The following is a 26,115-nucleotide window of genomic DNA, read 5'->3' as shown; positions in this document are numbered from 1 at the left end:
TCTTCTGTAGCCTGGGGAAACTTGGGGAACGTACTGAAGAACCAGGGTAAGATGGCGGAGGCGGAGAAGGCATACAGAAACGCTCTGCACCACCGAGGGAACATGGCTGACATGCTGTATAACCTGTGAGTGTTAAAGATGCCCTGTTCCCCCCCGCCTCCTGTTTGCGAAGTCCTGACACGAACGAGTTCAGATTCCTCCCATCCATCACTTGAGATTGCAGTTGCAGAACAAGAAAGGGGGCAGGAGAAAAGGCATAGTGACAGTGAGGGTGACAGACAGAAAGAACTTAAAGAAGGCAAAAATAGATCTAATACAGGAGGAAAGAAGCAGGTGAGACGCAGAGTTAAGCGTGATGCAAGAGTGTGACAAAGAGAAAATAACTTTGTGTGTCCCTGGTGGCTCTGTGTACCTTCTGCTACTGATTTCATTAGTCGTACTTTGAGGGGACTGTGGGAGAACACAAAGCCACTTCCCATCCTGCAACACAAAATGTCAAAGGTGCCAAAACCTCATAGCAGACCCATGTCTCTTGCTCTAATGCTGACACTGTTTTTCTGTCTTTCAAGTTACGGGTGCCAGGAAGCTGGCAAAGCAGCATAGGGAGAAGGGAAAACCGAATGATGGTGTTTTTGCATTCTTTAATATGGAGATGCTGTTTGAAAATGAGGGATGGTTGGGTAAATTGGGGTTAAGTGTTGGCATATTGCATAACAGATACAGATACAGCTACAGTTTTTGTTCTGTTTTTATTTCTTAGCTTTTAGCCAAAGTCCCCTCATCACTTTGACATGCTGTAATATGGGGCAAAGCTTACTTTACCGTCACAGATATAAATGAACAAGAAAAATCCTCTGTTGTGCAGTTTATGGTGCTGTGAAAATGTCTCACATTTTTCCTTTTTGTCTGTTAGTGGCTTGCTGCTGCAGGAGAATGAACGTTTTTCAGAAGCGCTGCATTATTACAAACTGGCCATTGGGAGTCGGCCAACACTGGCATGTAAGTAAAGTTTAAAGATAGCTGATACATGATGACTGGAGTGGTCGTGATTGAGGGGAAGAGTTATCAGTAATGAGATATTCTCATTTTGAGTCTTTGTTTGGATTAATTAAATGTGAGCTAAGGGTCTGTTATTGGATCACCATCATGGTCCAGTTTAAATGCTGAATAAGATTTTCTTTTGCCACATGGTCACTCGGAGGACCGTGTTCAGGCTATTTCAGCTTGACGGCGAAATGATGACATTCAATCTCACACTTGACTGCTTGCATGCATGAGGAGGGTCCTTCTTTTACTGTAACAAGGACGATTTTATGAGTGAGGACAGGTTTCCAGACTGCTTTTTCAACTTGATAAGTCACCTTCAGTTCTTCCTTATCTTAATCTCCTTTCAGCCTAATTTATTTCTTTCTTACTTTTTAACTGCCTTTCGACCTCTACCCTGTGTCCTTTTGGCCATCTTCCCCAACTAACTTTGTAGTTCCTGCACATTTTGTCCACTCTTAAATACTCAGTGTTTTTTTTTTACTGTATTGATTATTTATATATATATATATATATATATATATATATATATATATATATATATATAAAAAACAGAAAGTTGGATCTATAAGTGAATTAGCATTATTTATACACATATGTGTGTGTATGTAGATATATGTGTGGAGGGAGAGAGAGATATATAAAATATGTGTGTATACACGTGTGTGTACATAAAAATTCAAAAATAAGCATCAGACAATGACTTAGATTTCATTGTCTGTGTATTAGAACACCTATCAATGAATGTGAGTCACAGCAGGTTCTAATCCTGTTTTGCATTTTGTTTGCTTTTTGATGGCAGCTGCTGCTGTTTAATAACTTTCCCTCCCCCTCACAGCGGCCTACTTGAACACAGGAATCATACTGATGAACCAGGGCAACCTGGAGGAGGCCAAACGCACCTTTCTGACGTGTGCCGACATTCCAGATGAGAACTTGAAGGACCCCCATGCCCACAAGAGCTCCGTCACAAGCTGCCTGTACAACCTGGGAAAACTGCTCCATGAGCAGGGCCTGCAGGAGGTTAGCGTGTTGCCATGGGAATATTTTAGGAGCTGAAATGACAAAGCGTTTGCTTGATTGCTGATCTGAATATGCAGACTAGAATAAAATACTGAACTGTTTTTTTGCTTGTCACAATGGCTTTGACTTTATGATCACTTATGATTTAACCACTCACCACTTATCCGTTAATGTAGGACTGAAAGCTCAACCATTTAGAATTGAACAGGAAACTGTGTAGAAGCCTGCTTTGCACCAAGTACGAGTCCCTCATCAAATAAAAGGGCTGCAATTTGCTGATGCAAAACGAAAACTCTGTTTCCCTCCACTACAGGAGGCCCTGTCTATTTATAGGGAAGCGGTGCAGAAAATGCCCAGACAGTTTGCACCACACAGCCTTTTCAACATGATGGGTAAGTTTCTGTTGGAGCCCTGAATCTTTGTTTGTGATGCAGAAACTGCAGGATTAAAAAGTCACTGCTGTGGCAATAACTGCTTTGAAATGCTAATTATTGTTTTGATGAGGTAATATAGCCATTTGATGCATACAGTTAAAAATTTGTATCGACTATGAAGAACAATGTGATGGTTGTTTTATGTAAGTAAAACAATGCATCCCTGGGAAACGTTTGGCTTGCGCTTCAGTGATCAATCTTACATATTTATTTCCATTTTTAATGTTCTTCTATTTTATTATAGCTTCAAATTGAATTCAACAAATTGAAATTAACTTTAGAAGAGTTTTATTTCAACTCTGTAGCTCATAAATGTGTGCACAGACTTTGTGTTCTCTTACCAAGGAGTGACGCTAAACCGTGTAATAAATCACATCCCTCTCTTTGTTATTGTAACACTAATTACATTATTGGAAGTTCATCCAGACGACCTAGTTGAGATTGCAAGGAGATGTCTATAGAAATGTCTTGGACAAGCTAATGAGAATTGGACTTGTTTTGTCAGGTGGAGGGAGGGCAGTGTTTGCATTAGTGTGATGTCCAGGGGATTCTTTGTCAAAGCTGATGTCATTGTACTGCGGGGGCCAACAGCATGTCCTCAGATCAAACAAAATCTCATAGAGTTTTAAATACAACAGTTGTTCTTTAGGGAGTGTGCTTTCCAGATTGAACTACAGTGGGGTGTTTCTTCAGCATGTGAGGAATGTTGACACTATGGATGAGAGGCAGAGTTCAACGTAGTTTATCTATCTTACACCTGTTAGAAACAAAAAATTTTGAGAAGCAGTGTTAATACTTTTTATCAAGCAACAAGGAATATTAACATCAATAAACTAGACCAGCAAGTTGGGGTAACTGGGAAGCTGAGAGCTTTGCCAAATTTGTCTTAAACAGGTTGTTCAACGAGTGTTTGTACACCTGCTAAGACTCCCTCCTCTGCACGCTGTCACGATCTGCTCCCGCCTTAGCCTGGCTAGCATATCCAGAGGAAACTTAAAGCAACAAACATCAGTTCTGTCTGTAACTAGCATGCCAATAATAAAATTATGACTCCTGATCTGTATTTTGTTGCAGGAGAGGCCTACATGAGGCTGAACCGGCTGGAGGAAGCAGGCCACTGGTACAAAGAGTCCCTCAGGGCCAAGCCTGACCATATCCCTGCCCACCTCACTTATGGCAAACTCCTGTCCATCATTGTAAGTCCCATTACTACACACCCACCACATGGGAAAAACCATGAGGCAAGCCAAAGCATTATCTTAGTAACGACTGCAGCGGTTCACTGCCTGGCAGAGCGTAATTAAATGGGACTTGAAGTGGCAGAGTGGAGCGATGAATAATGCATATTGAGTGACTTATGGAACATTGGAGCAAGGCGAACCCATCCTATTGATTCCTCTGCACAGCCTTAAGAACTATGGTAATTGTTATGAGGTGCGAGCTCCTGACTCTGAAAGGTGCATGCTAAACAAACTCTTCTCCCCTGATCAGGAGTCAACGAGAGGATTTGTGACGCCTTCATGAATATAGTGTTTGACCTCTAGAACTACTAGTTGAATGAAAAGAGGATTACACAGTGTGAAAGACGCACTGAAGGCAGAAATGTTCCAATAAATACCTTTTTTTTTTTTTTGTGACCTTTTGATTGAGCCTGTAACCAGGACTGATGCCAAATATCTACATAGTAGCTGCATACATTCATGTCTGACGTCTGAAGGTCACAGATGTGGGAAGTTCAGATGAAAGCTCTCCCTCTGTGATTGGATGAGTTCCAGATTAGCTGTGTGTGTTCTGTCCTTCGCTGTGTGTATTGGTATATACGCATGAGTGTTAGGAGACAGCAAGGGCACAACAAGTTTTCTCTGCAAAGAAAAATGTCCTCCCACCGCCTCTCCCATTCCATAAAAACAAAAACACACTTATTTGACAACAGATGTGTTCACAGCTGAGTCAAGTTTAGATGTGGGAGTTGAACTGTGTGCCCTCTGTAATCCCTCTAGAGATGTTTGACCTCCTCCCTTCCATGGCCTTGGGCGCTGAGTAAGGACACAACCAACCTGCAGTGCCTTGCACACTTGCAGCTGGAAACCTCACAGGCTTTAAACCTTGGTTCTGATCATTTCCGCTCTTTGTTGAAATATTTGAAGATATAGATAGTACAAACACACACACACACCCCCCTAAAGGGCAGGTTCAGATTAGAGTCGCCCAGTGTGGCTGGACATCTGCTGTGCTCCCTCAGGCTCAGGGCTCCGGATCCACGCAGGGCCCTGCCTCACAGAGAGGCCCCCTCCACTACTACAGGGCTTTAGGAACAGGAGATTGGATGGACCCAGGACAATGGGCCAGTGGACAGGCTTATAATGCAATTACTCTCCTTCCTTATTGAATCACTCCATCGGCTACATTTTTGGCCATCCTGCTGGAGTCAACTGACAATACAGATGCGGGGAGGAAAGATCAAACTGAAGTCTTGTACTGTTTCTCACCCAAACATGTGCTTTATTTTTTCTCTGAAACTTTCTAGGTGACACTCTCATTCTTCTTTTAAAAGTAAATCCACACAATAATAAAAGCTGGAACCTGATAGTCTTGAACCCATCCACATCCCTCCGCAAATACCAAGTGCAACTCCTGAAGCCACTAATTTGCTGTATTCTCACCAAGGTCATAGTGCTTCCAAATGAGTCTAGTGTAACATTAGAGCCCCGCTGTTGGTCACAGATCTCTTGCTGGAGTCAAAGGGGTGTGGTGTGCATTGGGAAAAGTTGTGGTCAGTCAACACTAAGCTGACTTATGAATTTAAGCTGTGTATTTAGATACATTCAGAACTGGCACTAACCACTGCCTCTCACTGTGGAAGACCGCTCAATAATTCACAAACAGAGGAGTACAGGCGGTAAAAGTGTGCAAGAAATTCAAACTGGAGGAGTGCATACACAGCAATAAATAAGTTTAAAAAAGAGCACATCACAAAATCGTCTTTTGGTAAAATCTTTTCATGTCTTTCATAAATCTGTTGAATGATAACTTGTTCCAACCCCACTAGACTGAACCACTCTACTTGCAGTTCTGATGGATGGCCGGGGAAAATGTTTAATTGAATGTAAAGAGGAAAGAGCCAAAGAAAATGTGAAATAAGCCGTCTAGGCCCTACGATATTCGCTCATTCATTTAGAGCGATTGCGGGCATGGGGAAAAGCTAATGAAGCAAGCCTAATATGCCTAGTCCTCTCATTTCTTGTTGCATGGCAAGTCCATTGGCAATATGGAAACAATCAGTGTTGAAGCATGAAAGAAAAGAGGTGGAGAAATTGAGCCTCGTGCACACAGAAGCAATGTCTTAGTTTGGTTTTAGGTACACACACACACACACCCCCTTTGGAGGTTTTTCTGTAAAGGTTAGACATGGGAGGTGAGGTACTGTGTTCTTTATGAGCATCAGTTTCCTGCTGAACTTAATGAAACTTAACAGCAGGGTTGCCGTGCCTCAGCTGATGCATGTCGCTGTTCTAAAATTACTCGGAGCAGAGACAGTAAAATAGAAGCTTTTTTTTGGGGGGTTTTGTGGCGCGTTTACATGTGCGCGTTTGTGACACAGTATGCACGCACAATGCAGTACGCATGCTATATATTTATACTGCAATTTAAATTTTCACTTTTCTTCTCGTTTACTATTATTATAAACCATAGACTCTAATTAAATAATCTGGAAGTGCTGTCACTCATCTTCTGCCTCGTTCAGAAATGTGTATCTGTTACATTCAGGGCTCATTAAGTGTGTCATTAAGTTTAGACATTTCGCTAATTTGTTTTCTGTTCATAATATTTCATAATCACAATTGATTCTGCCTATACTATTGACTAATTTGTACATAATATACACTCCATGCTTGGATTGGTTAATTTTTGGCTTTTGTTTGTTGTACTCATGTGTGAGGGACAAAATTAAATGAAGCCATGGCCCTCGTAGTCAAAAGCCTACGCAGATCACAACCTAACCCAAGCATGCAAACATGTGTTCAATCAGCCATTAAGCCCTATTCGGTGATGGCCTTGCCCTTCTGGTTGTGTCAGGTGCCGTGTATACCCGTGAAACTAGTATATTTGTATTGAGTATGAGTGGTCAAAAACAAACGAAAAAAAACTTTAGGTCAAAGTGTGCCTTGTGTCGTTGCACAAAATGAAATGTTACAGAAACACAATCTTCTCACAACAGAAAATTCAACTCGCATATCGGGTGCAATCAATGATCCTCCTCCTCCTTCCTTTTCCTTCTAGGGGCAGAAGACAGAAGCAGAGAAGTACTATCTGAGAGCTATTCAACTAGACCCGAGAAAAGGAAACTGCTACATGCACTATGGTAAGAAGAGACATCAAAGGTTTCCCTTCTCACATTTTTAACAAAGCCTGTTTGAAAACTGACATTACAATCATAAAAATTTGGACACCTCTGTCCTCAAAAAATGTCTCTCTATTGTTGACAAAGTCCTTTTCTACCACCTATAACATACCTGATTGCCTGTAATCCAAACCTGTGCTGCAGGCTTTACTGTAATCATCGGGCTTTGCTGCAGTAAGCTGTACTCAGGATGATTATTAGGCAGCGGCCTTGAGACTCTTTTATAAAGACCCAAACTTTGTAGGGTCACCCTCAGACCCAGTCATTAAATATACCAGGTCCTCTTACAGCTCATGTTGTAAAACACTCTCGATCCTTTTGTTTTTATCGTTTTTCCCTAAAAATGATTGCAGGACGTGTTTTAGCACTCCCTGCACCACAGTAACTAATTTGCTTGAAATGTACTGTCACCTGATTTACTGTTGGTATCGGTGCTGGGAGTGTAGAAGCTGTTTGAGGTTTCGCAGATGGTGCAAACACACACAAACAGGCATGTATGCTATGTTTATCTGAGTGAGGACACAGGATCAGAGTACACTGTTTACCATTCGTACCAGAGAGTACAACATGAATCCACGTTCCGCCAGTGCTGCTGTTCATACAGTGTTTCATATCAGTTTGGAGGAATAGGCTCCTTGCTGCTCCACGTCACTATCTTCAGGATATTCATAGGAAATTAAACCTGCCCCCTCTCGCGGAAAGCACCATTGTGTGTTGTCCCTTTCTCCTCTTCATTATCTTCCTCCATTCCTCCTGGTGCTTTCTCTGGGCTGGATATCTTGGGGATTGAGTTTAGTTTGGGGGGGGGGGGGGGGGGGGGGTCGCATTGCTGTCTTTGGACCAAGCTGTTTCCCCTTCCCTGCCTCTCTTCTATTTCCTTTTTCCAATGTTATCTTGTAGCTTCTTGCTACATGTTGCTACTTGCTAATGTTTATTTGGGCTGGTCCCCTTACCTCCTTTATCGCAAATCTGGCTGCTTTATCTATCCTGGGTTCACTGGATGAGCTCCAGGTGGGAGTGTGTAAGGAGCGATAATATCTGCCCACATTATAACACAACGGATGCGCACACACAAATACACACACATGAGAGTGCAAGGAAGTGAGGACACAGAGGGTGATAACTAAAGCAAGGCCCCCCTTTCCTGCCATTGTTCACAGTAAAACATTTTAATGCAAACTGTCCTGCATACGATCCATTTTTTAATTGTCTGGTGTCTAATCACTTAGTCAAATTCAGTTAGCTTTCAGTACAGGAAACAGAAACTCAGTAACATTTGTGGCTCGCCTGTTAATTTATTGCCACGGAGGCAGGCACTTGTGGGTGCCCTCCAGGTGGCCAGACTCCCACAGGAAAACGCATGAATCCCCTCCATCTCATCTGTGTTCTCAAACGACGCCAAGCAAAACAAAAATCCTTTCACTGTCTTACTCCTCTCTTGCTGTCTCTGCCTCCTTGTTGTGTTTCCTCGGGCACTCCTCTATTTCACTGCCTCCATTCATCTTCCTTTGTTTTTCCACTGATCCCCATCTTTGTCTGTCAGAGCTTCTCTACAAGCTTTCCCTGTCAGGTCAATACCACTTTCATCAGCTTGCCACAATGTGATTCTGGAGCATAAACTTGTAAATAATGGCACAAAACAAACAAAACCCAAACCCTCTATTTGCAAATAAACAAGACAAAGAGTCTACAGCCATGCTAATGGTTCGGTAGTGGCACAGTAGTAGTCAATAGTACGTCAATTTGTCAACCTCTTGTTGGGCCTAGAGGGGAAAAAGTCAGGGATATAAAAGCACTTCCTTTGTCTTCCCCTCTCTCCAGGTCAGTTTCTTCTGGAGCAGTCTCGTCTTGGCGAGGCGGCGGAGATGGCGGAGAGAGCTGCGGAGTTGGACAGCACAGAGTTTGATGTGGTCTTCAGTGCAGCTCACATGCTCAGGTTGGCTAAACTGCTGACACGCAACACCACCGCTCGCAAGTGGAGTTTCCCTACTTGAAAAAGCACAGTACAGAAGAAATGTTGAGGTGTTTTTTAAATCCTGTATTTACAGAGTTTGCTGCTGTGCTGCTTTCCCATTTGTATGTATTTTTTTTTCCATGTACCACTGCCATTTAATAACCATATTTTGAAATATAAATTACTACTAATGTTATAGAATAGTAAATGTCCTCTCTATGGAAATAGCTGCCATAAAAGCTGTTATGTCTAACACATATACAGCAGTACAGTATCAGTCCATCATAGCGATGTTTCAGCCCAGGGCTTGTAAAGAAGCCACTGGAGAATTTTCCCTCAGTTTGGCAAGCATGTGCACAGACAAACGCATAAGCCTTCAAACGTGTCAAAAGGGACTGCAAATGTCCTCTACTCCCAGCAACTCGAGGAAATATTGGAGCGATGTGCCTTCGTTCCTTTTTGCTCTACATATCTGGGAAAGTCATCGCTGCTCTCTAGCATCCATCTGAATGCAACACCACAGAGGATTTATAAAAAGTTGAAAGTCTCAGGGTTTGGCTGAGGTTTGCTTTTTGAAACCGTAAGAGTAAATCTAAGAGACAGATCATTTTGCCATATTCTGGTCTAACTGGTTGTGTTCTTCTGAGATTGACTGTGACATAAACTAATTAGGGTTTAATGACACACAGCTGTCATTAGTTGGATTTAAAAATTATAATGCTCCACTGGTAATAAAGGTGAGCTTCAAATCTCGGCTTTTTTTAAAAACCTCCAATATCACCATATCCAGGTTTATAATAATGACCCAACAATCCAGTTTGACCACTTTGAATGTGCCAGGCCTACATTTTACACATTTCCCTCTATCTAATGTTACTTTCCTTAAAACCTGAGTTCCTGTGTCTTTATCAGTCTTCTTTATTGACTCTCCAGCACTTAATCAAACAAAATAAAGCCCAAGGAAGCATGCTATAAGATGACTGTGATAGTCAGTCTTGAACTCCTCTGATCTGTGATAAAAGTATGGCATGCATTCTCATGGCATATTTTACTCGAGTCATGGTCTTATAAATATTAATTACCATGTCGTGAAAGAGTGGTTTCCTTGGCTTTATTAACTTTGGCACTGCAATGTCCGATTCATGCACTCTTTGGATAAAATTGTATGTATGGAGCAGATGAGCGGTTGCCATTTTATAAACCCAGCTGTAACAAGTAAGGGAACATCCATTTCCATCGTTCTCTGATAAATAATAAGGTAGGCATAATGGACGGTAAGATTAAAGTAAGTCACTGCAGCATTATCACAGTTATTACAAAGAAATTAAATCCCTTAACACAGAACATTGTTTCCTAATGATTTTATTAGAAATGTATTTTACAAGCTTATAAAAATAAAATTCAACATTCCTGCAGCCAACGATGGATCTGTACCATCAGTTGGCCATTGTTACAGTATGGACTCATTAGTTTGATTAGTCTCTGAATACAAATAAGTCCATGTTTTTAGCTTGGCGAGAAACATCTTTGTGTGCAGGAATAAACAGTAACTTAATAATACTTAATTTTTATTATTATTGGGGTGGTGATGGCACAGTGGCTAAGACACTTGCCTTTGGTGTGAGAGACCCGGGTTCGAATCCACTGTGAGACACCTATGTGTCCCTGAGCAAGACACTTAACCCCTCGTTGCTCCAGAGGCGTGTGACCTCTGAGATATACAGCAATTGTAAGTTACAGAAATTAATTTCAAATGATCTTAATGCGTAGTAAAAAGGTTAGGTGTAAAATAATTGTTAACGAGTAATAAAACTTATAGCCAATCAGAATTTATTTTAAGTATGCAATAAAAATATAAAGTTCCTAATCTGGGGTTCGAGACCCTCTCAGGTGGTCCCAGAGGTTTCAGTGTATAGTAAGGTAGTTTTTCCAGTAGACCCTTTATAGATAAATAATGTACAGTGCAACCATCCCGCCTTTTTATGAGACACAATGGTGAGTATGTATTGCCTGTTATAAAGCACAGTCCACTGTGATACACAGAGGCAGGAGGCTTTAAATGAGTACAACGTACTGTGTGCTTGATTCCTGACCATTTTAGTAAGATTCATTGTGAAGATTATGTTAATCTGACTATTCCAAAGAAAATTCTAAGTAAAATCACCACTGAGGCATTTTACAGCATTTACACAATTAACGAATGGCTCTAATTATAGTAATTCATATGATTAGCTGTGCAATTGTGAATGAATACAATTATCAGGAATTTGAATTAGGACAATATTATTAATATAAACTGTGTTATGTCACATTTTACTAATTTTTTTTATCTCTGTGTTTCTTTCTCTTTAGACAGGCCAGTCTAAATGAAGCAGCAGAGAGGCAGTATAAGCGTGCAGCCAGCCTCAGACCAGATGTAAGTACCTGGACTGGTGGGCCTGCTAGCACTTAACATGGAAATGCACACACGCCTGCACCGTAAATTCAATTTACAACATACTATGTATTACCCATCATTCTGACAGTGTGTTACATTACTGTTGTTCCTGGCAAACAGCGACACAGCTGAATATAAAATGGAAACTGTGCTCTGTTCATGGCTGTGAACTGGTGCCTTGATGTGCTTATGCAAACACAAAAATCCCAGAGGAAAGAGTTCAGTGGTAACCGTTGCCTGATATTGAATTCACACATTCAGCTTCAGAGTAAATACTTGATCATCACAGTATAGTTAGACAGACCGAACCTCGTGGGATATCATGTCTCTCAATGTCAGCACATGCGGTTGAGGAACTTGGGGGGCTATTATATCCTGTTTCTGCCTAGTATGAATCAGTCACTTCAAAGGAAAAGGGTGCATGGACTGATCTCGGGGAGGTAACTTAAGAGTCACAGCCTGTGTTTTTTAGACATGAACTACTGGGAGCTTCCTGCAGTCATTTGTCATGGTAGTCTACTCAGTGACTTATGTTGCTAGTTCAGTCGAGAGAGAGGGTTAAACATTCATCTTCATGCCCTACACTGGAGTAACTAGTATTATATTGCCACACCCTTTAGAGCAGTGTTTCCCTACCTTTTGTGTCGGATGAACTCAAGGCATTCACCCATCATGCTCAAATGTGTTCTTTTGAATTGATACTGGCTGTGATATAAGTGCTTCCATACAGTTGAACTGAATTAAAGGTTTGTGTCAATTGCATTACTACTATCACTGGAATTGGCAAAAGCCAGACCATTTATCCATGAGTATGGGTAGGATATTGGTATAGTTCAACTTTTAATCCATTGCTTTTGGCTAACTGATTCTACTGTTTATCCATTACTTTTACATTATCTATCTATTACAGTATTTTTAGCTATGTATTCCAAATATGTCTTTCACTTTTTAGCTAACTATTTAAACAATGTATCCATTACTTTAATCTATCTACTTCAGCCACATAGCTATTCATTTTAGCTACTTCAACCATACATTTATAGTTCAACTGTTTATTCACACACTTTTAGCTGACATGTTTGTATTACTTTAAGCTAACTGTTAGACCTATCTGCTTGCTAGCTAACTGGTTTTCATGCACTCTCAATGACAACATGTAGTGTTCAGGTAGTTAATTATTTTTTTGTCAAATTAGCTGAGCTACTTAGTTTGTCCACATACCCCCTGGAAACTGCAGAATTAGCCCTCAGGGAACAACTACTGGTTGGGAAACACTGCTTTTTAGTATGTGCCCCTTTTAAGATAAGGACTGCCTGTCTGTTTATATCATGTTTAAGCCTTAAAAGCTGAGTAAAACCCTAGAAGAGAAGAATTCTGGTTGTCCGTTTTAATTTGGAAAGCCATATGTTTGTATATTATTCTGTAAAAAAATAAGCTACCTCAAAGTCACAGTCATTATAATTCACCATCTGGGAGCCTTCATGTGCACATTTAGATGCGCTTAAGCTTTCTTTTGTCATGAGTAAAGAATCTCTTGTATTTGACACACGTCTTCCTAGTGAATGACAGTATCTCAAATATCAACTTAATCCAATAGCTTTCAGATCACGAAAGATTCAGCGCTGGCAAAGGAAGGTGCAAGTAGAGTTTTGCACACACTGAAAAGTCCATTATTTACACCACTCAGAGGTTTGTCTCAAAGAAAACGCTGTACTCTGAGCAGAAACTGAGCATGAAGACTGATTAGGCTTATTAGGCTATAATATGTGTTATTTGGTCCCTACAAATTATCATCAAATTATAATATTCACAATAAAAGCCACTATGTGTTTTGCCACTTGAATGTTTTTATTGTGAAGGAGCAGTAGAATGTTCTGTTTCCATTAGCAGCAAATTAACAGAGATGGTGAAATGAAAAATTAATTTTCTAAGTTGTAATCCAAAGTCCCCATGTCAGTTACTCATTTATCTCTTCTTGTATGCCAAATATGTCAAAAATGTTGAGTGTTTTTATTTCCCTTTCTTTTCTCTTTCTATAAACTCAGACAGTATTTTTATGTCTTAAAAGATGTCTAGAGTGAATGTTTAAGGATTATAACCATTGTGATAGTGGTTCACTGTAGCTCATAGGGCAGGGTGCATCTCAAAAGCTGAATATCACCGGCAGATTCTATCTTGAAAATACTGTATATTTCATTTTGCTGAAGGTCAAGGGTAAGATAATTACAGTAAGACCCAGCCAACTTCATAAATAATTGTTTCAGTCAATAGAAAGGCACAAAGAATTGCTGGATTACTTTCTGGCTGCTTTCCTGTGCACAGGAACACACAAACAGGGGTCCATTTCTAATGATTTAGCCCAGTCCTTGTATTGCATATCATCCGGTTGTTTAGAATGACAAACGGACCATCATTTATCTAGCTTAGTATGTCTCGGCTGCTCACAAATTTCCTCAATGGTACAATAAGCAGAACAACGGTTTGGAGGACTTTGAAATGTAACTGCTTGATACATCCATTTGTTGCACTAGGTGAGAAAAACAAACCCACGGAAAATGGCAGAACTGCACTGTAGCTGCTCTCTGTTAAACTGCATTATTTAATTTAAAGGACCTTTAATTGTCCTGGGTCCTCCAGGCCACTACTTGGAATATGCCAACTACGTAAGCACTCATTAGATACATTACGTTGGAAAAACAAGCTCACACTCTCAATGCAAGTATTTTAACACTGCTTTATAAGTGGAATGTAAACAAGTGAAATATCAGCGTTTAGAGACGAACAGTTGTGTTTGGGGAGAGAAAATCTGTGGACTAGTTGCCAAGTTGCTACCATATGTCATGCAGTGACGACACGGGCCTGGGAAGAAGGCCAGTTCTGGGGGATGAGGTGCCGACAACTTTTAGGATGAGATTTGGGTGTGCTCGTTAGCTATGGCTTGCTGAGAGTCATGTCTATGACCTGGATTTTGTAGATTTCCATGACTGTTACACTATTCAGGGCCAGATGGTTTCAATTTAAAACTTCAAAAGATGGTATTCTATTAAATAGGACCTACCTCTAAATGGGTTTGTTCATTCATATCGTAAATACTTAATATTCACTTCACACACAATCTGTACCTACCTATTTTCTCACTGTGGCATTGCCAAAGGACACACGTTTGTCTTTGGCCATGGCTGCTACTGTGCTGTGAGATTGCGTTAGGGCTAATTTAATGCATATTGGATTTCCATAGCCTTAAGCAAATTTCACTAGAGCCCTTGCCTTAATCCACCATCCATAAAAAGCCTGGCAAGCTTCCTAAAATGTGTGTGTGTGTCTCACATAACTGTCTCTGTCAAATGTAGAACTGAGAAGGGCAAGATTAAAATAGTTTGTCCAGATAGGACCTTGACCGATTTCAAGGTTGACACAGTTGCCACAAGTACAGTAATCCTGTAAGTCAGCGCCCTAAGACCTTTAAAACTCATAATTATGCCATTTTGCACCACTCTGCCTCCTTTTCCATTGTTCTGACCCTTTTCTCACTGTGTCTTTGCCCTTTCCTAGTATCCAGCTGCTCTGATGAACCTCGGTGCCATCCTCCACCTGAATGGGAAACTTCCCGAGGCAGAGGCCAACTACCTGCGTGCATTACAGCTCAAACCTGATGATGTCATTACCCAGTCCAACCTGCGCAAACTGTGGAACATCATGGAGAGGCAGGGACTCAGGATTAGGCATGGGCTTGGGATGCAGAAGAGCGACCTTTGAACTGAGAGAATTGCTGCACTCCCTTCCCTTAATGATGATGTAGTGTCCTCCGGAGAATGAAGCAGGACAGGATATGAAAGAGCTGGAGGCTAAAAGCTCGTCCTACGAGACAGGAAAGACAAATTCTGTAGAGCTGTGTCCTGTGATGCTTGTGGAAGACGGTTTGATGCTTGGCATGTTTGGGATTCAAGTGTGAGTTCTGTGCGATATGTCACCACCAGTGCTGTATGGTGGCTCAAACGGCTAAGAGTCACATTTTATTTTTCACTTTAAGTTTTCACTTAAGTTTTAAGTAATGCTCAGTTGTTAAATGATGCACTGAAGTCAAAGGCAAAAACTGCAAAGTCCAAAAGAGAAAGTTTTGAGATCAATAAAAAATTTGTATATTTTAAAGCACTTAATTTGAATGAGGATGTAGCAAAAGTATTTAAATAATTTCTGCAGAATGGGTTTTAAAGTTGTCAGCGCTAATGGGAGAATGACACATTGTCTTTCAGCTGGTTTGTGTTGGAGGGGAACTCCACAGTCTAGCTACAGGTCTTTGGGAGTAACACTACGTTTGTGGGTGGAAAAAAGTTACATAAAGTCTTCCTGCAGAGGGCGTCTGAGTTGCCTCAAGTGATGTCACTTGAGTTGGGGTCAGATGAGTCTTAAGACTTTAAGTTTGAAAATGAAAATCTGGGGGTGTGAAGTTAGACTAGCGGTTTGAGGCTACATTAGCTGCTATTCATATAACACTCCTGCATCTCTGACAGAAATGTCTGTAGTAGAGTTGCATTGTGGGTAATGTAGGTACCAGGTTTTGACAAGGAAGAAGAATGCACAGAATAAAACAAGACAATGGCCCTATTCAAAACGGTCTACTATACTATTAGTATGTACTGATTTGACCTAAATGTAGTACTGAGTATGTAAACAAAAGTAAAATCTGGAATATGCCAAAAATACCCGGATACTGATTCGGAAAAAATCTCCAGAATGCATCGGACCAGTCTACCTTGCATTCTGTGTCCCATAATTCAAAGTGCTAGAACGGTCACAACAGCAACTTTTTAAAAAATGTGATCTTTATTTAATCAGGCAGTCTCAACAACTGGTCATTGTTGAAAAGGCAAACACTCAGTAGTGGACAAGGAGGAATATAACTGCTCTGTCCCTAATAACAAAAATATCCCTCAGTGTTGGATTAAAGTTATGTATGTCATGTTGTTTTATAAGTGGTACTCATAACATTTTAATTAACATTTACTTATTTATATTCCTCCTATTGTTTACATGTTTGCCAAAACCGGCAATCTGCAAAGCCTAGCGTACTGCAAAATAAGTCGAATAAACAGTTTTATACTGCATACTACTATGAAACCCATATAGTATGACATACTGCACACTGCGGTTACGAATACAGCCAATATCTCTGATTCTGCTGCATCGTTTTTGATTTTTTTCTTTTTTACTCTTAACACAATAAATGCGTAACATTAAAAGCATGCCAGTGCAAAGACATCTTGAGGTACCACCCTCTAATACAGCGCTGTATAGTAAAATGCTCCAACCAATTAAAAAAGAACAGGTAAAAGCATAACGCATAGCTAGTCACATTCTGTGGTCAGAGTAACTGAAGATTGTTTGCACCTGGTGCATTTTTAATGCTCATGACTGTAAAACTGATCATGAGAAAACTTGTCAGCGGTGCCAAAGTGTGTACTAGGTCTTTAAGCCTCTTGTGCCAAGCAAGAACTTATCTCACTTGTGTGTTGTGTTCCTTGTGTCAAATGAAGGTGTTTCACTTCATGTGATCAAATGATCAAACTTAATTTATTAATAAATGTTTTTATGTGAAACCAACACTGTGCCATCACTGTCACAGTAGCCCACCCTCTGATTTCTCCACATAGATAGGCTACATGACAATTACATTAAAAATGTTTTTTTTATATATATATATATGTGTATATATATGTTTTTCTCTCTGCTCAGGGACATCTGGTTGTGATTACTGTCGCAGAATGAGTTTGACACAGAGAGAGCTTCTTAAAATGATGTTAGATGTTTTTGATGATTGTAATGTTTAGTTAAATTATAGAAAATGTGTAGCAGATAATGTGTTGTGTTTTGTAAAGAAAAGTGAACCTTTTTCCATAATAAAAACATGACTCTTGCTCTCAGCAGTGTGATGTCCTCCAGGAAGCCTGTGCCTCTCAACAACTGTAAATCCAGTCAGCCAACCCACATGTACAGTGTCTCACAAAAGTGAGTACACCCCTCACATTTTTGTGAATATGATTACATCTTCATGCGACAACACTGAAGAAATGACACTTTTCTACAATGTAAAGTAGTGAGTGCACAGCTTGTATTAGTGTAAATTTGTTGTTCCCTCAAAATAACACATCACACAGCCATTATGTCTAAATCACTGGCAACAAAAGTGAGTACACCCCTAAGTGAAAATGTCCGCATTGGGCAAAGGTCTCAGGTGTGAATGGGGAGCAGGTGTGTAAAACTTGGTGTTATCACTCTCACACTCCCTCATGCTGGTCACTGGAAGTTCAACATGGCAACTCATGGCAAAGAACTCTGAGGATCTGAAAAAAAGAATGGTTGCTCTACATAAACATGGCCGAGGCTATAAGAACATTGCCAAGACCCTGAAACTGAGCTGGAGCAAGGTGGCCAAGACATACAGCCGTTACAAAGGACAGGTTCCACTCAGAACAGGCCTCGCCATGGTCAACCAAAGAAGTTGAGTGCTCATGCTCAGCGTCATATCCAGAGGTTGTCTTTGGGAAATAGAGGTATGAGTGATGCCAACGTTGCTGCAGAGGTTGAAGGTGGGGGGGAGGTCAGCCTGTCAGTGCTCAGACCATACACTACATCAAACTGGTCTGCATGGCTGTCGTCCCAGAAGGAAGCCTCTTCTAAAGATGATGCACAAGAAAGCCCGCAAACAGTTTGCTGAAGACAAGAAGACTAAGGACATGGATTACTGGAACCGTGTCCTGTGGTCTGATGAGACCAAGATAAACTGATTTGGTTTAGATGGTGTTAAGCGTGTGTGGCCTTTCTCACAGCGGCCATTTTGACATATCATAGCAGGAATATCAGTTCAGGGTCTTAGTATTGTGCATGCTGGACTACAGCTTAGTGGGAACAAAGCTATCGTTAATCCTATTAATTACGCCTGTGATTTTCTTGCTATGACAAGTCAAACTGACTGTTATGTTGGGGGCTATTCTATATGAACAGCAGCAGTACCGATTTTTATAACCCATTTCCACGTACAGAAAGCAAATGAGCCGGGGTGGCAGCAGCAGTTCATGCACTATTGACTGCTTAACCCTAATGCATTGTTGGACACTGGCTTTGCTTCCTACTTGTTGGGGGCCCCACCCAAAGTTGTATATCTAAATAAAAATAATATTTGCAAAGATAACAGTCTTTAGACGCCAGAGAGGTCTAACTCCCTGTTAGGGAGACACCAATTACAAATACAAAGCATATGAAAATCCATTTTATTCAACCGTGTTTAAAAGTCTGTTGGAACCCAAACAGAGATAATGCATTCTGTTGTATTAATTTCAATATCTTGTTTATAAGTAATAAAATCAGTAGAAGTCATGAAGTATCAAGGTGATAAAACAATGTTTTTTGCATGGTCTCTAGGACCCCAAACAGGACATCAGGGCTAAACAGACAGTCTTATTGCATTACATTTAGAAGAGTCCATCATGTGAGCGTAGCAGTGATGGACTTATCTTCCTGAACTAGTTTGCAGACTTTGTTCTATCTAATTGAGATCGCCAATTATATTTTTGAGAGTATGAAATGTTAAATAATTTAGAAAGGAAGTCATTTCTGTCTCTCCCGTTACCTAGTCTTGGTTTCACTGGAGACACAAAGGAACAGTGCCACGCTCAGTCTCTCTCCTTCTCTCTAAATGACACACACAGCTTTCTGAAAGGAACCACTAATTAGACCCGGGCCTTTACACAAACTCAACATGTTGATATCATCTGATCAAGCAGACATCAAAGAGGTTCTAATCACATGCCAAACTCTGAGCACACCAAGCTGTAAATATTTAAGAAGATATCAAACTCGACTCACTTATTGACTTGGAAGAACTTACAGCCCCAGTTTCGAATATTTCAAACTATGCACTAGAAGTTAGCATAAATCTGCGAGCATATTGTGTTATGTAATAATAATAACACTGAACCAAGAATGTATTTGTTATCCATAGAAACAACCTTATTTTGAAACACCATCTGCTAAACTCATCACTGAATCTGCCCATCTTACCCACAGGACCAATTAAATCATCTCAAAACGTTTGCTGAGAGATGGCGTCCTGGAAAACGGCTCCAACTACAAAAACTACCGATACCGTATCACGTACACATGTGGTTTAACACACAGAGTGAGTGTGATTTCCCCCCCTTTTTACAAATTAAATCGTGGTGTGAATATTTTGGTCTATAAAAACAACGAAATAATAAAAGGATTAGTGTGGAAGTGTGTGCATGTCACATGGGATAGTGGAATGGTAATGTTATGGACTTGCTTAGCTTTGATACAGGCAAAAAGTTTGTCTAGTGTACACTAATGAAATGCATCCCCTTGTAGTGTGGAATTGAGTAATGTGTTTCTTGTTTTATATTTAGCACAGATGAGTATATTAATGTCAGTACAGCTAAAATAAAACCCCTCATAAATCCATAGTTAGAAGATTAAAGTTCTGGCTAAACAAAATGATAATACACCATATAAATTCAAGGCATAACTTGAAAGGCATAAATTCAAGGCATAACTTGAAAAAATGGATGTCACTTAAGACATTTCTAAAATTCATTCAATAACTACAGGTTTTTATTTGCAAATTAAGAAGAAAAGTTACGTTGTCTTATCCTAGATCGTGCTCACATACTTTACAAAGTGAAAAAGCTCATTAGTATTGTCCATGTAAAGTCTACTTTTGTAAACCGGGCCCCATCTTGCCTCAGTATTTCCCAGGTCACACTAGCCTGACACCCAATTAGGAAGCATTTTGATAACCTTTTCTTCTTCCTGCCTTTGGGGTGAACACACCACCAGGAGTGGTGCCAAGGGGCAAATGGTCTGTAGGATGTTCCAGGAACTAATATAAATGTGTCTAATTAAAGCTGAGTAACATTTTCCGTCAGTGAAGACAGTCTGTACTTTTTACTGTACTTTACACCTGACTACCAATGAACTGTAAGCTGCCTTCATCATTCAGAAATTTGAAAGTTATTCACTCATGATGGCTACATGTCTGTTCGGTTGTTCCATAGCTGGCAGACATGACTTCTGACAGTAACACCTGGGTCTACATGTTGAAGTAAACCACTAAAACTACCCAATAGGGAAAGAAGTTAGAAAGGCCCATGACGCATGAAAGCTTTCCTCCCACCGCTCGATAGTACACCTGCAAGGCAAGCATGTGGGTAGTGCCTTCAGGGACATTAGATGTGGTTTAATTGAATTAATTGGCATACAAACAATAATTTACCATATCACAAAAAAACAGCTCTGTAATATATAAATGACTATAAGTGCTATAGTAAAGAGTGTAGAATCAAAATACACTTTTGATTGAAATTCAAAAGCACTTATACATGCAAACAGACAATGTGATTGATATTATTATATACATTACATGACATTATTAGATTGCCAATACTGATGCATCAAAGTGTAAGTGGCATTTTAGTGTTATAGCTGGCTGGGTAGAGCTATTTTTAACTTCTTTATGTACAGTGAAATGGTTTAGTGTCCAGTGGTTCCTTTTTCATAAGGTGTCACAAGCCAAAAAGTTTGGGACCAACTAGTTTAATCTTTAACAATATATTACAATGTAAAATCAGTAAAGTAACAAGTAACTCCTTCTGTCAAATAAAGGTAAGCCTAATGGAGTAGAAAGTAGCAAGTAAAGTACAAATACCTCAAAATTAGAGTGGATGAGTAAATGTACTTAGTTACTTTCCACCGCTGAATATAACCACCTGCTGTGACCCTTGCTGCTGGAAGAAGAGACTGCTGGCTTTTTGAAAATATTATTTTGCACTGTAGACTCACCCTGAAGGAGATTATGGCAGAAGTAGTGGCAACAATGTACTTTTAGAAACCACTAAACAAAATGTGGACTAGCCAGTGTTGACCTGTGCCAAGAGTTCAGCCTCTATTTCTAATAATGTTGCATGTGTCAACGGCGACCTCTGCTGACAGTGTCCCTTATGTACAATTGGCTCCATTTCTTTCTCCTCCATTAGAACCATGGACTGTATATAAAAATTAGAACAGGTACTGTAACAAGCTAAAACAGTAAAGTGCTACTTAGTCATTGATGAATCAGTATTGGCTATCTAATAATGTAATAGGGGCCATTTTTATGTTTGAGTGATTTAACTCGAGTGTTTTTTGATTCTGTACTTTTACTTAAGTATCAATTTCTTTTTACGTATAATGTCAAGTAATGTAATGTATATATTTTAGAGTTTTTTGGGGGGGAGGATCAGGTAAATTATTGTTTGTCTGCCCTAAATAAAGTTAAGGGTAAACTAAATAATAACACACCAAATAAATTCAGGACATTCCACTCAAAAATGGATGTAACATAAGACATTTCTGAAATTAATTTAATCACTATTGACACTAACAAGTTGAGTTGTCTTATCCTGGACCTTGTTCGTACCCTATCTAAAGTGATAGGGTGGAGAGAAGAAACAGACAGCTCCTACCTTTGTAAACCTGACTCCATCTTCGCCTTTTTCCTTTTCAAAGTGCTTGTTAATAATGGTTTTAGGGAGTTGTATGTGCTGTTAACAAAGTCAACACTAAACTTGCAAATCTTATCTAACTCTAATCTGAGCTGGTCACAACATGAACTGTTTATGTGTAATGGAAATCGTATGTAGTTGTTGAACCATGAAATGAATTACATAAGGGATTTGCTCATTTTAATATTAAACTGATCTGGGAACTGACTGCTGATCCCTCCTTGTATAATGTATGATGATTGTGGTGTGGCCATGGAAAACAAACAGGAATATCTCAACAATGCGCAGTTATCATCTTAATATACATCTTAACCAAATATTGTACTTTTAATGAAACTGTCAAAAATGAAAATCCATTTTTATAGATATTTAGAGACACATTATTGTAATGTTAGCAGTGCCCCTGCATCATTGACCATGAAGCCACAGTAATTATAGGCCTTTTATCCCCAGAAATAATAATACAGAAGATGAAAAGTTGGAACAGGAATAAAGAAATGTAGACTTTGGTTTGGTTCTGCCAGGAAATTTATTTATGAAGCCTCTTCAAAGTCAAATCTGTGTAATGTGGTCATAAATTAAATAGTAAAAAAAAAAAAAGTATAATGTATTTTATAAACAGTGCTTTCAATAAATATACTAGAGCAATGTGTAAGACTACTTAGTTTTCAAAATATCTAAATGTATGTAAACATAGCCTTCATTCAAAGAATTGCAGAGTCTAGTTTCTCTTCGTAGTTCTAGTTAAAAAAGTGTTGTAAAAACATTGAGAAAAATCTTGCAAGAAAAATCTTCACCCAAACAGTTTGAGGTAGACATGATGATATTGTACACGCTCAGGAGCCTCTCTTGACTTCATCGGTACTGAATCAAATACTCTGGATATATTTGATTTGGATCAAAAATAACAAAAACAGTGGGATGATTGATATCATTCACACAGCTGTAATGGGAGTTTTCAGAACTTCCATGATCAGGTTTTTGGAAATGAGCTTTTCCAAGATTTGATGTCCCGATCATCACACGTGCCACAAATATTACTTTAGTGTGTTCACCATGTACACCTTGTGTTTTCACGCCAAACAGTGGTAATGGATCCGTGCTGCTCGTGCTGTATTTGTCTGCATATGTTGCATGTTTTGCAAAATATATTCCTAAATAAAAACAAACTTAGATCAACTGGGGAATCTCTGGTGAACAGCTAGACCATTACAAGTATTTTCATTGAATATATAAGGCTGCACAGACAGTTATTACTGTTTGATTTAACTTACCTTTGCCAAATGAGTGGCCATGTTGCCCAGCTAACCGTACATCAAAGTTATACTTGCAAATGTTGTCAACATTTCTGATTTCAGTCCCATGAAAGAGTCTTCTCTCTTGAATTTCATTGACACTTTGAATTCTCATTAACTGTATTTTTTTCCTTTAAACACAAACAAGGAGAACAACCATTTTAATTACAAAGAAGGGGAATGATGAAGGAAATGGAGGAAGCTAAATTCCTTTCAACGTACTTACCGACAAAATATTTCCCATAGATCCACATTCTGTATCCTGCTGATTGAGACAATGGATCTGTCTAACAGACCATCATTCTTCACATAACCTGACACAGTCTGATACTCTGGGGTGAGCTCTCCCAGAGGGATCAACTGTAAAATACGCAAACACATAGACTATTAACGAATATTCAGAACCGTCTTTGAATCCCTGTTTCTTATTTTTTTAATAAACATTTATAAGAAATGAAAAAGAAAAAGTTCTCTAAAGTCATTCTATAAATTGGTTCTATAAAGGTCTATCAAAAACAGTATGAATAACACTGATACAAGAGCTAACTACTTTGAGAGTCACTTTAGTAGTACATTTTTTAAACTTGGTATTGTTTACTATTAGCTACCATGCTAATCAGCTAACTTGCGCTTATGCCTCTCAAATATTACATTTGAGTCACCGTGTTAAGCATCTGTTTTCTAAAAGATAATAACCCTGCGACCGACCACCATCTTGATAAAATATATTCCATTTGCTGCACAATAAAATAGATTTTAAACCCATTTTTCAAGCTACAGTTTTTTCTCCTAATCCAAACAAAGACGCTAGCTGGAAAATTTTGCGTTATTTAGACAAATTGAGCTAAAATGTTCAGTCTATCAGTCTATATTGACGTTACTTTATTTTATTTCATATTTCAGTATAAAACATGTTAATATTTGTACAGTGGATAGGCTATAGAGTAGCACCTTAAGAAATGGATTAAACATTTCTTTCATAACTAGGGCTGTCCCCGACTAAGGTTTTACATAGTTGAATCAGAATTATCAAGTCTTGCCTATAGTCGACTGATAGTTGAATCGGGGTTACAAATGGTAGCTCCACTTTAATCTTGAGAAGCTGCAGAGCTACAGTCTCTATTCATTACTCACTAAAACATTTCCAGCTAAACTGAGGCTTACTTTTGACCCTTTTCTCTCTGCTCGCCTGCCATTAAAATGAGTCATTAGCTGACTCAACTGTAATGCTAATACATGAGCCACAAACTGGGGCTCCTTGACAGCTAGCTTGCTAATTACACAGCTCATGCCACTGTTTGTTAACAATAATTGAATGTTATTATTAGTAGCTCAAGTTACTGTGACTACTTCAGAGATGATAGAAATGAAGGGAACATTTTGACATACAGAAATAAGACAAACATTCCGGTTTGAGCTATGTAACTGTTAAGATTTTTTAAGAACTCTCTGTAACTTCTACAGTAAGGAAGGCATAAGGGAGTTGTTGTTTTTTTACTTTAAACCTCAATATCTCAAGACTACTCACAACACACATAGAACCTTATAATTCCATGGTCACTTTGAATACATTTCTGTTATTCACACTGTTGAGTTTTAAAAAGTTACAACAAACTTAATGTATTCCAGTGTTTCAGTGCTTTTCTTCAAATGTAAAACTGCAGGATTTTAGGCCAGGCAATTGCATTAGAATGTTGATTAAACTATTGTTTGTATCCTCTTTGTAATGTGAAGAAAACTGACACCTCTTTGTTTAAGTGCCAGAAGGACTGTTTTGTTTTGACTGTTTCATTGACACTTAAGATAGGGTGTCAACCATGATTAGTTTAGAGCAAAAGACAGTTTATTCCTGTAGATTGAAGGGGGGTTTCACGTCTGGGATCGGTGCTCTTTTGTTCAACCAAAAGGTAGAACAGTAAGGTACACCCTTCCCAATTGGGTGGCGAAGAAGTTAACCAAACGACCAATGGCTATGGACCTAAACCATTTGGAGGAAAAAGACCCGCCCACATACCTGGAGGATATTAACAATTAATTTTGTGAGAATCAGGACTGTAAGCTGTAAATCTGAAAAGAGGAACAACTTTCCAGTCCACTGCAGTGTTTTTGTTTCATGTTTGTTCTGTAATGCCATCTCTTTATTTACTAACTTTTGTAATTAAATCTTTTTGTTAATTTTAATTGGACTGAGCATCTCCTTTCTCAAAATCTGAAAAAACGCAACAACACCTGATATGGTCTGGTGGGGTCAACATTTTCCCAGAACACAGGAGCGGTATTGAAGCATGAACAACTGTGGGAGAAAAGAATCACTGGTTTGCATTGTGGTTTCACTTTCATTTTGCAAGAAACTATTCTGAAGCCTGACAAATCCACAATCTACTCTTGTGAGTGTAAATGATTTCTTGTATTTACATGTTTTAAGTTTCATTTCACCTTCTCTCAATATTGTAGCCTCGTTGGATTCTTCTTTGCCTTCCTGTGTTGAGGTCAGTCTGTAACATGGCTGTGTAAGGAGACAGAAGTCAGATCAACCAAATTCTTTACAGGTAAACGAAGAGATAATGTGAACAAGTAAATGTAGCCAGATACCTGAGAAATCTATCTTCATGTGACAACTGGGTGAAAGCGGACTTAAAGTGGCTTTTGAGTTTGTTTGGTAAAATTTTTCCATATCTTCACTCATAAGAGGGTTACTGGGGTCATCCTGCAGGATGGACAGAAGGCAAAAGAAGGTTAGCGATGTGTCATCCTGCTCTTCAATTTTTGTAAAGTAATAAGTTGTGATTTAAAGAAATGTTCAAAAGTTTACCTCAAATCTGTGCCACCTTCCACAGTCTGCCAAGTAATACCAACACCATGGAATGTCTGATGTGTCCATGTACTCCACTTTGTCATTGCCCCACATTGTCTAGAAAATTAAATAGATATCACAAAAACCAACTCTTCCTCTCTCTTATTTACTCAGATAGC

The 26,115-nt window shown here is 39.3% G+C and overlaps 2 protein-coding genes across 5 annotated transcripts in view; one reads left to right on the top strand and one right to left on the bottom strand.

Moving 5' to 3' along the window:
* The window catches only part of tmtc2a (transmembrane O-mannosyltransferase targeting cadherins 2a), a 45,557-nt gene extending 28,348 nt beyond the window's left edge, over nt 1-17,209 (top strand). For all 4 annotated transcript variants that reach the window (XM_046072197.1, XM_046072198.1, XM_046072199.1 and 1 more), the window contains 9 exons: nt 11-125; nt 914-999; nt 1,883-2,067; nt 2,381-2,459; nt 3,576-3,697; nt 6,783-6,864; nt 8,725-8,839; nt 11,210-11,273; nt 14,847-17,209. In XM_046072197.1, coding sequence (XP_045928153.1) covers nt 11-125; nt 914-999; nt 1,883-2,067; nt 2,381-2,459; nt 3,576-3,697; nt 6,783-6,864; nt 8,725-8,839; nt 11,210-11,273; nt 14,847-15,050 — 1,052 coding nt within the window. In that variant the 3' untranslated portion in view covers nt 15,051-17,209. The remainder of the gene's footprint in view (nt 1-10; nt 126-913; nt 1,000-1,882; nt 2,068-2,380; nt 2,460-3,575; nt 3,698-6,782; nt 6,865-8,724; nt 8,840-11,209; nt 11,274-14,846) is intronic.
* A 5,148-nt stretch (nt 17,210-22,357) lies between these two features.
* On the bottom strand, nt 22,358-26,114 carry LOC123984737 (protein mono-ADP-ribosyltransferase PARP11). Its single transcript, XM_046071818.1, has 7 exons — nt 25,955-26,114; nt 25,735-25,849; nt 25,579-25,648; nt 25,372-25,435; nt 23,369-23,502; nt 23,122-23,273; nt 22,358-23,001 (listed from the first exon to the last, which is right to left on the bottom strand). The coding sequence occupies exons 1-7, from the start codon at nt 26,048-26,050 to the stop codon at nt 22,703-22,705; spliced, it is 930 nt and encodes a 309-aa protein (XP_045927774.1). The 5' UTR covers nt 26,051-26,114; the 3' UTR covers nt 22,358-22,702.
* Between the last annotated feature and the right edge of the window lies 1 nt (nt 26,115).

This window comes from Micropterus dolomieu, linkage group LG16 (genome assembly GCF_021292245.1).
Source record: "Micropterus dolomieu isolate WLL.071019.BEF.003 ecotype Adirondacks linkage group LG16, ASM2129224v1, whole genome shotgun sequence".
In the NCBI taxonomy this organism is placed as follows: Eukaryota; Metazoa; Chordata; class Actinopteri; order Centrarchiformes; family Centrarchidae; genus Micropterus; species Micropterus dolomieu.
Note: the sequence above shows the minus strand (reverse complement) of the source record. Positions and strands in the feature narration are given on the sequence as shown.

Excerpts from the sequence above, each read along its gene's own strand:
- LOC123984737 (XM_046071818.1), bottom strand. The coding sequence starts at position 26,050 with ATGTGGGGCAATGACAAAGTGGAGTACATGGACACATCAGACATTCCA. Across the intron at positions 25,850-25,954 it reads GAAGGTGGCACAGATTTGAG|GATGACCCCAGTAACCCTCT; the intron begins GTAAACTTTTGA and ends TCCATCCTGCAG. Across the intron at positions 23,002-23,121 it reads TGGCCACTCATTTGGCAAAG|GAATATATTTTGCAAAACAT; the intron begins GTAAGTTAAATC and ends GTTTTTATTTAG.